General features: G+C 39.3%; 1 protein-coding gene across 1 annotated transcript in view; it reads right to left on the reverse strand.

Annotated features, from left to right (window-relative positions):
- Positions 1-5164: 5164 nt before the first annotated feature.
- Positions 5165-10733, reverse strand: part of tagapb (T cell activation RhoGTPase activating protein b) — an 8972-nt gene continuing 3403 nt past the window's right edge. Inside the window, exons 4-11 of the mRNA XM_035679038.1 lie at positions 10543-10596; positions 10040-10103; positions 9549-9697; positions 8985-9146; positions 8254-8363; positions 7788-7974; positions 7403-7484; positions 5165-6981 (exon numbers count right to left, since the gene is read on the reverse strand). Coding sequence (XP_035534931.1) covers positions 5840-6981; positions 7403-7484; positions 7788-7974; positions 8254-8363; positions 8985-9146; positions 9549-9697; positions 10040-10103; positions 10543-10596 — 1950 coding nt within the window. The 3' untranslated portion in view covers positions 5165-5839. The remainder of the gene's footprint in view (positions 6982-7402; positions 7485-7787; positions 7975-8253; positions 8364-8984; positions 9147-9548; positions 9698-10039; positions 10104-10542; positions 10597-10733) is intronic.

The following is a 10733-nucleotide window of genomic DNA, read 5'->3' on the forward strand; positions in this document are numbered from 1 at the left end:
TGAGGAGATGTCGACATCTGTTCGTGTATCAAGCTGAAAAGAACTTGGGTTCTGGCAGCAGGAAATGATCCTAAAACACAGCAAGTCCACACCAGAATGGCTGAGAAAAAAAAAATGAGACTTTGGGTGGCTAGAAGATCTGCTGATCTATATGAGATGTTGTGTAAGACCTTAAAAAGGCGTTATGCTCGAAACCCTCTAATGTCTGATTAGGAATTCTGCAAGATGAGTGGGCAAAAATTCTCCAGGACGCTGTAAAAGCCTCATTGCACGTTATCGGAAACGCTTGGTGCAGTTGTTGCTGCTAAGGGTGGCCAACAGTTATTAGTTTGGGGGCATTTTTCACACAGGGCATGAAGGTTTGGTTTTTTTTTCACCTTTAATAATAAACACTTCTTACAAATTGCATTTTGTGTTTACTTGTTTGTCCTTGATATTTGTTTAATTGGTTTGATGTTGAAATTAGTAGTGACAAACATGGCAAAGGAAAGGAAATGAGGAAGGGGGCAAACACTTTTCACAGCCAGCTGTACTCCTAGTACTATCATTACTGACGTTACCATTACTTCTATACTAGCTTTCACTACTACTAATAATGCTTTCACTGCAACTGTAGTAGCTACTATTGCTCTTACAGCTACTATTTCTACCACTAATACTATTATTTACTATTTACTTTAAGACATAATCAAATTACAGTTAAACTGAGTAAAAAAATTTGATTATTTAACAGGATTACAATTTTGAAATATGTCATTCATTATACATTATCATACCCAAACGTGGGGTTGGGGCATTTTTCTGGGTTGTTTTCTGAGAGTTGGGTAGTTGTTTTGAGACCCAGCTGCTGGTTTAGCGGTTGGCTCACCCACAGCGACGGTTGAGGTAAGTAGTAACTGTGTCAGATTACATTTTTAAAATAACCCCCCAACCCTGCTGCTATGCTACTACTACCTATTACTCCCACTTCCCCTACTACAACTAATACTACTGCCACCACCAATAGCAATATTTATAATAACAATATGTATCTATTTTAACTTAAATTCAAATTAAATCTCAACACTATAGGGCATTTAATAGCTGTTCTCCAGCTTTCTATCATTAATCGTCCTCAGCAGATAACGTTTGCCCAGTTGTGGAAGCAGATGTTCAAATTTCTATTTACAAAATGCACTTTAAGTACGTCTCATCCATGTTGGCTTAAGGATTGTTGACTTCCTGACCTGGAATTCTTTGTAGTGTCAAAAGCTAAATGGACCTTGTGGTGAGTCTATTTTGTCAACAGTGGTTTCCAAGGTCAGGAACAATCTAAAAAAACAAAAACAAATATCATATAATCATACAGTCGAGTGTCACAACCGAGCTAAAGCTATTCAAACGTAGTGGCTTTTCTTGTTCTGCGCAACACATTTGAAGAAGAAGTTCTGAGTATTACCGGTTGACATACAAGGACCACTTCCTGCACAAAAAAAGTCAAAAAGTGACAAACAAAAGTCAGCCTTGTACTGCACTTCAAGCACTCGTGATTATCATGAAGATATGAGACAAAAGACAAAACCGTCAACCTCTGTGAAGTGGGTGAATTTGAAGAGTTAGTTGGTATTTATATATTTTCTACTGATGTTGTAGTAGTTCTTATATAGTTAGTATAGGTAACAAAATAAAATATTCAGTGAGTTGCTGTTCAGGCTTGACATCTGTTGCTCACTTTGGCCTTTTTTTTTGCATACTTATGTACCATCAAAACAAAATTGTACACTTGAAAACAGATTTGTTTTGCTCGCAGGCGGCAGTGAAATGTGGGCGGCAGGAGGCATTTAGTAAAGGGAAGCAGAAACTCATCTCAAGATGATGTTAACCACAGAGAGCATTTTCAGCTCTACGAAAAAGTCTGAAAGTGTCAGAGAAAAATAGGGCACCGACATTCACACTAAACTGTATTTGTGAGGCCAAAGGTGAGAGCTCTGTGGTTAGAGATGATGTCTGAACCTTCACATCTGTGTTTCCATATCAGAGATTTCATGGCAAAAGATGATTGTGACATAATTCCTACATGTTTGATTTGTGATATAACAGGTCACACTAACCATTCATTATATAACATTTCCATGAAAACTATACTTTGTTCGCAAACACAAACAGCCAAATATAGCTGCGGCTGGAGGAGAGGACGCTGTTGAAGCTACGTCATGTGTTTTTGATCTTTTTTAAAAGGAATAATGAACGTCTATTCAGATGTGTGGGGATGTTTCTGTGCCATAAAGGGCTGGGATTTGCTCTCTTCCCCGCATGTTTATTGTTTATGCTCCAGCTGTCACAAATCATTACTCATTATTAAAGGATAGACTGTTCAGCTTGCCACTGTGTTACCCTTCTCTCATTAGCGTTGACTGTCAGCCATGAGATTATGCAACCAGCAGGGCACACTTCCATGCATTCATCTTTTTTCAGTGCAGTAATGTACTCATCTATTTTTTATTTATTTATTAAGGTTTATTCCACACTTGTAGCTTTGATTCTCTTTTACAAACCCCCAAAGTTAATTACTATATTTATGACATTTTGAATTAAACAGAGCGTAAGGATGGAACAAGCACCCACACTGTAGTCAAAAGCCTTCCTCAGTGTCTCAACATGACCACCTACTGTTTTAAAAACAGTAGGTGGTCAATCAAGCAATTAGGAAACTAGGTGGTAATTAAATTAATAGGCATCCAAGTGGAAAGAGGAGCTGTTAGTGATACATTAACGCACATGTACAATAAGAAGCTAATAGAGGTTGAAACAGAGGCAACAGACCTTTCTCACAGCAGCCATTTTGACATGACAGGACAAACAGGTGTTACACTAAATGGAAACGATCCTTTATTAGTATGACTAGTAACACCTGTGTTTACCCTACTATTTCATGTCGAAATGACTGTTGTGGCATACAACAAATACAACATAATGACCTACTAATGTACAGCTTTAATGTGGCGGACAAAATAACAGGAACACAATTTCATTAAATCCAGTGCACTAGCTCGAAATACCTACCTTTGTGAAGCATATAATGCTCAGTTTATTGGTTTATAAACGGTATAACCTGTATTTAATCAGCGAAACCCAATGAGATCAAGAGTCCTGAGTGTAAGACTCTTATTATGTGACCATAATTCCATATTTATAACAACTCGTTGAGATTAAAATCTCTTTTTCAATGGTGCTATAGGTCATGTGATAACATAACAAAACTATCTCAATAACAACGAAGCATGCTCCATCCACTGAGGAAGTCCATGAGATGTATCTGAAAGCTTCAGGAGAAACAAACTGACCCTTCTCTAACATTTTTTGCGCCCTGTAGGATAATTATTATTAATAATTATTCCTCCTGACACCCATTTGATTTGTCTAATCCAGACTGCTGATCTTCAGAAAAGGGCATAATTTCCACCGGGGATGTGGGGGACACGTCCATGAAACCTCTTTGAATGTTGTTCTCTTATTATCCTGCTTCCATAATCCACAGGAGAAAAGACAGGAGATAATAAAAATGAAATTAGAATCAACTGAGTAAAATGAGCTAAATGCTAATTAGAGCATTTTAGCAAGCTGTCATTAGTATTTAGCTCAAAGCACCACTGAGCTTAAGTACAGCTACACAGAGCTACTAGTGTGGCTGCTTTGTCTTTTTCACTATTTTCTGATATTTTAAGGACCAAAACAATTAACCAGTTAATCAAGAAAGTCATCATCAGATTAATCAATAAGGAAAATAATGTTTAGTTGCCGTCAGAGTTAAAAGTTCTGATCCAGCTTTTGTTTAAAGGTAGATTTTGGATGGTGAATTAAAACTCTCTGGGCACTCTGGGTTACTTAAGCATCCATTAAGAGACATTCTGGAGCCTCATAATTCATTAAATATCAAACTGTTGTTGCCAGTGTTTTAGTTGAAATAAAACACTGGCAATGGAAATAACATGCAACACAACCACCAGGTTTGGGCAAAAGTCTTTCAACAGATACCACACAGATCAATAACAGATATGAGCTAATGACTCAAGTTCACAGATAGATGACTCTTTGCAGCACTTGCAGAGATCAACATGTAGCAGTTTTAAAATGTCATCCTCAAAACAGACCACAGTGAATGCTGCTGCCTTGATGCTGTTTTCCTACTAAGGATTAAAATCATGTGAGATCCCAAGTTTAAACTTCAATTTAAAGTTTGCAAATGTGATGCATGAGGTATGAGACACAAAAAAAAAAACACAATGTGTACAAAACAGCACAAAGTTCAACACAACAACCTTGCAACAAATAGTCAACGTTATGAAGTTGCAATGTTTGAGTTAGCTGACACTGCATTAGATATGTGCTAATCAACCTCTCTGGTGGTTGTTTTTTTAAACTTGTGATGGTGTTGTGTTCCATTATATTGTGAGATCTTATTGTTTTCTGCTCCCCCTATACATAAAATTAGAGAGTATAGAGTTTAACAAATGCTTCTTAATAGCCATTATATGCTTCACAACTGTAGCCAGGCCTATTGTAATTTGTGATGTATTAGCATGTTGCTTCCTTGTGTCTACCCTGTGTAACTTATTATTTAAGATGAGCATTATCAGAGCTAAATCAGGTTTAAATCTCGTTGCAACTTTTGGGTGAATTAAGTTTGTTAAGGAAGGAAACAATGTGTTTAAAAACTTTAGAGAGGAAGGAAGGGGTGGCATCAGCTCATCATGCCGTCACAGACAAGAGGAACAGCAATTCAGAGAAAAACCAAATCCGCCCATGTGACCATGTCTGGTTTCCTTCTGTTTTAGCATATGTGCCAGAACATGCTGTTCTCTCAATGAAGGCAGTTTGCCTTTCTGTTATGCAACACATTTAGCAACAAGAAGTTGAGCCAAGCCAGTCACTCTCTGATTTGACTGAGAGCAATTCAGGACCCCAGCATCCATTTGTAGCAGGAGCTTTCTGAAATGTCTCGTACAAACACAACAAATTTAATTTACTGTTATTTTCTTTTCTTTCATTTTCTCATGTGGTCACCTAAAGCCATTTATGGTGGAATTGCATGACTCTGGAACACCCATTGACAAAGATTACCCAACTATATCTTATGATATCTCACTTTATTTACATTCTAGCATACAAATAAACAAATCATAGATCATCATCAGAAAAGTGCTTTAATGTAGTGAAAGAAAAAGGCCATGCAAGGTGAAGAGGATTTACAAAAAGCCAAAACAAACACTTTGTGCTCAACTTGCTATACTGTACATAGGTCAACAGAAACTGTCAAACAAAACATAGAAAACAAAAGAAATCATAGCATATTTTATTCACAGTTAACTGTGTTTTCATAGCTTCATTGTGATAGACTGGATATCTATCATTATAATTACATATTTTATAAATGCTGTACTCTAAATAGTACTACTGAGAAAGTGCCACCATAGAGGCGGCACATAGCTGATAGTCATTCAAAGTGAAACAGTGAATCATGAACAGATTGAACTTTATGTACATATACAAGCATTTCTCTAACACAGAGCTGCTCAGTGGGCAGAGCCTTTAAAACACTTTAGTCTCTTCTTATCTAACCGACAAAGAACAGTGAAAAGGGAAGGAGTAGGAGAGGAAGTGGCTACCATAATAAAGCCAAGCTCTTTTGCTATTAAAACATAAATTCCAGCCATATTAGATTCTCTAAGTTACAAAGAGCCTGGCTAAAGCTTGCTATGCCGCTTGAAAACTGGTCCTATGGCTTTGCCCACTGATATTTTTAACTCTGATAAATGTTTGCATATCTGGAATCCCATCTGTGGAAAAGTTCCAAAGTCAATCAGACGTAAGACTCCTTGGCGTAAGAAAACTCCTCAAACACAGGCTGACTACATCTCCGTGACACAACCTCGTGATGACCTGCAGACACAGACTCAGACATAGCTCTCTGGCGGTAAGGCTGCCGCCGCTCAACAGCGCTGGCTTTGTCCTGTGCAGCTTGAGCAAAACAGTCTATGTACTGATCGACAGCACAGGTAGGTGGGAAGTCATAGTTTACAGAGGATGGACGGGACCTTCTCTCCAGCTCTATGGCATCGTGTACAGTCATTGATCGATACTGTGGAGGAGGACACACGTTCTGCACTGCATGCTCAAATGGCGGAGGTCTGCGGGGCAGCCGGCTGTCCACATGTTTAAACACTTCAATGGCCGACAGAGGACGCGGTTTCTGTAGAAGCTCGGCTGGTGGATCTGCTTCACTCTGAGAGTCCTCCTGGAGAGTTTCACAAGGAAAGGAGTTTTCCTTCTGAGAATCTTTCTTCAGGCTGCCCCTGCTGAAAGTTCCTAAGCTCCTGGTCCTCATTAGGACTTTACTGGCAACCCTCATGGACTGTGAACGCCTCTTTTCATCTGAAATCGGTTTGGCAATGTCCTGGTGAACCTTTGCAACTCCTGGAAGCTGGTTGGTGGTGTTTGCTCTCCTAGGGCAGGTTGGCGACCCCACAGGGGAACTGGCGAAAACGGACCCTTCCGACTGATTAGAGGCAGCGCTCTCTAGGGAAGAGCATGAGCAGTCCTTGCCTGTCATGTAAGGCAGCTGATCCATGTTGGAGCTGCTGATCAGTTTTGTAAAAGACAAAACTGGCCTCGCTTCACCATGTCCTCTGAGCAGGAAGGAGTCATCTGAGATCTGCTTCTTCAGAGGCTGCTCCTCAAAGTCCCTCCTCTCCACCGAGCAGTCTTCGTGGCTCCTGGCATGGTTGCACAGGGTCTTGAGATGAGGTGAGAGGTGGATGATGGGCTCAGAGCAGCGACGATTGAATGTTGGCTGCGACCTGAAGGAGTCGGTGAAGCTGGGACTGAGGGAGGAACATGAGTCACTCCCTCCATGTGTGGAGCTGGCACTCTCGCCCGCCTCTCCATCTCCATCTGGGTCGGTGCTGTCATATGCAGAGTCATGATGCTGAGAGGACAGTGAGTCTGCATAGTGGGAAAAGACATGATTAGGATCTCTACATTTTACACTACTCAATACTGCAAATATGAATCAAATTTAGCTTGTAATTTAAAATTATTGGAGGAGAGGGTGGGGTCAGAAATCGGGGGGTTGTGTATTTATTTATTCATTCATTTCTTTTTAGGAGAGCAAGGAATGGTCTTTTCCACGTTAATGCCAAAAAGTTTATTTTATTTCATCCATTTATTTCTTTCTTTCCATTTCCTTTCATGTAAATAAAAATTGAATAGATAGATTAAAATATCAAAAATATGTCTTTTGTGAGTGTCATGGATCAAAGAAATGTTTTAACATGTGCAAGTTGAAAGTCAAACATAAGGCTCCCCACTCCACATACAGTCCCTAAACAGAGATAGTAAGAATTGAGATGATGTGTAAATGTACCTTCATCAGTATCCAGCAGATTTGGGATATTGTCTCCAAGGATCTCACAATGCTCAATCATGAACTGAGTTAGCTCTGTGACCTACAGCAAATTAGAAAAAGAAACATGATAAGAAAAATTATTCATTTTCAAAACCAAAATTAGATTAGATAAAGAATTCTGAAAATCAAAGCTGATGGATAAAATCCAGATACAGTACAATGCCTCATTTGGTCAAGCTAGTGTTTTTTATTATTATTAGCATTTAACCAAACAAATGTCTAACAAGTCTTTGGTAACTTTAGCAACTTAAGTTATGAAACCTTTTGAGGTTTTCTGCACTGTGAACCGCAAAGCTTCAAAGCACCAAAAGTGAGAAAGTATATTCATAACGAGACTTTCTACCTTTTCAATCCTTTCTTTCTGCTCATCCAGCGGGGTGTCGTTCGCCTGCAGCAGCGTGGGGGCGATACACACCGCCAGGTTGTGGGCGTCCATCTTGTTGATGTCAGCACTCTCGAGGATGCGATGGAGGACGCAGACTAGATGCTGCAGGAGGAGTTTGTTTGCCCCGGGAAGCATGTCTACCACCCTGACAGTGGGTAGCAAAAGGGAGAAGGAAGAAAAAAAAGAGAACAGGAAGAAGACATTAGCTTGCCGCTCTTTTTTTAATTCAGTTTCTTCCCTTTTTTTAAACAGACTGAAAAAGAGAAGTGGTTTGTGTTCAGCCTACAGGCATTGGGAATGCTTTGCAACATCCACTCAAAATACCCTTTTCTTCATATAAATGTCATATATAAATAGAAGCTGATTGTCACAGTTGCAGGTGCATTGAACTGCCTAGGCTCATAAGCTGGTATTGATTGCTTACTTTCTCATTTCCAGAGCTCTCTGCTGGGCGTCTTCATTGTCCAGAGCCCTCATCCAGTTGTCATAAAGTTTAGATACCAGCAGGCTGCCAGGAAGTTCCTTCAGAAAACTCTGCAACAAACAAGAGAGGGACTGGATGAGACACAGTACCTATTAATGCAAACGGCCTGGTGTGACATGGTGTGAGGACAAAAATATCTTACAGGTATCAAGGAGGAACCTCATATTGTAGATTAATTGAATATTATTATATAGTAAGAGTGTATAGTGCTGTTATTAAGTACAAGTTTGAGGTATTTTAAACCAATATTTCCATTTTATGCTACAAATATTGTACTTTTTACTCCATTACATTGATATGACAGCTTTAACTGCTTGTTACTTTGCACATTGTTAATACAAATGCAATGTTTGCATAATGAGTAATATTGCTTTTGGTACTTTAAGTATACTGTACTATGGTAGGGCAGCAGATGCTACAGTAGTGGAGTACTATGGCGGTAGTAGCTGTGGTTGTGGTAGTAGTGGTAATGGTAATGTTTGAGCATCATGTAATAGTTTAATTAAATTCAATTAAAAACCTTTATTTAAGTCTCCAGGATCATTTACAGTGATGTGGAGAAATGCAGAGTGAAAACAAATCATAATAAAATAAAAATGTAGATGTAGAAATGCTAATGGTGCAGCAAGTACCATAGAAGTGGTGTATACATAATATGTATGGGAACGTACTTTGAGCAGCCCGACGAGCAGAAGGACCGGCTGACCCTCCAGGTCCACCTCCTGGCCGCTGTTGAGCTGTTCCCTGATGTCCCTCATGTTCTTGCTGTTGCACGGCTTCCGAAACACTCCCTCTGTGGATGGCCCCTTCTTCCTTAGCAACACCAGCATCTCCTGGGGAAAGGACGGGGAGCGGAGGACAGGTGAGGTTACATAGTAAAAAAAAAACACCATCAAGCTGTTGAGTGATTTTTCAGCAGATACTAATAAACATGCAGCTCATGTGCTCACATGGTTTCCTGTTCTCATTAATAGATTCTTAGAACTGCTGTCAAAGGTCAGCTCAGTAGGTGTTTATTCACCATTCGTGCTAGAATTAGATCTATTGTAACAAGCTGTCCTTTATTACTCTATTTTTTAAAAAAAACTTTAGGAACAAATAATGAAACCAGACAGAAAATAATAAAAAAGACAACTTATTCTGCTCATAAGTAGTTCAGTTCTTGTCTAAAAGAAACCCGGCTGGCAGGTGGAAGTGACGAGAGATCTGACATTTAAGATAGAAAGTCAACTTACTGCAACTGGTTTGGGGAGTGAGCAATCATCTGGGCATATCTTGCAGAGGGACTGTCCAAACAGCTGTGTCTTGGTGTCGGTATCTGATCGGCGCGCTTTGATGAAACTAGAGCCTTTTCTGATCCTCCTCACCAGGCCCCACTTGGTTTCTGATAGGAGCAAATGAAATGTTTTATCCATCAGCTTACTTTAAAATGTTATATCATATTTACAGATCTAAGCATTTATCTAATATGTCTATTGATAGAAAATTAAAATTAGTGCAACAGACCCCATCAAAAAACAGATGCAAATGTGCAAGAGGAGTGCCAATGTGTTAATACCTGTTTTCTTCACTTGCTCACCCCTATCAGTTGTTAGGGGTGAGATTTCCTTTTTCTGTCTCTGTGGTTGTTTTTTTTTTTTGTTTTGTTTTTTTTGGTCTCATTTCTCTACACATGGCACAAACTAATGAGCCCCTCCCCCCAAAAAACTGCCATTTTCAAACTCACCATTGGGCTGCTTGTCATCTTGGTTATTCGAGTGCTTTGCTGGAGCAGCAATCTTTACATCGCCCTGGCAACAAAATAAAGAAAAAGTGATGTAGTGATGAGTATGCAAGAGGAACAGGAGCGTGCAACAGGAACAAAGGGCGGGTATGTGTTTTCTCAGTTGCCCGGGACCACAACCCCCTCGCCCTTCATGCCTACTAACATGTGAATCGGTTAGAGTGAGAGTAAGTGTACTACAGTAGAATCAATCAGATCTATTATTATTTATCTGCATCATATCAAGTATCAACATCTTTTTCATTTACTTTTAAACTGTGATTCAACAACTGTATTTTTTTAGCAGCTACAGTATATGCATTTCAAACGCTGTGTATATCGGCAAATCTGTCTAATCAAACATCCTTTCAGCATGAGTAGGAAGGCGCAGGTGTCTTTCACAAACAGCTGTTTTGCTTGAATGTCTTTAATCTCAAGAAGGCAGTGAAAATGGGGATTTTACTTACATCAAGTGGAAACTCAATGAATTGTTCCATGCCACCTCCTGTTAGAGTTTTAGTCTGAAAGATGATGAACAAAGAGACATCATTTAGTAAAAGCATTGTTTATATATATATATGTTTATATATATATATATATATATATATATGTTTATATTGGACATGCCAGTGGGCAGTGAAAGACTTACTGTGATGCT

Source organism: Morone saxatilis, unplaced genomic scaffold, assembly GCF_004916995.1.
Source record: "Morone saxatilis isolate NCDOM2014 unplaced genomic scaffold, NCSU_SB_2.0 Contig7, whole genome shotgun sequence".
Lineage (NCBI taxonomy): Eukaryota > Metazoa > Chordata > Actinopteri > Moronidae > Morone > Morone saxatilis.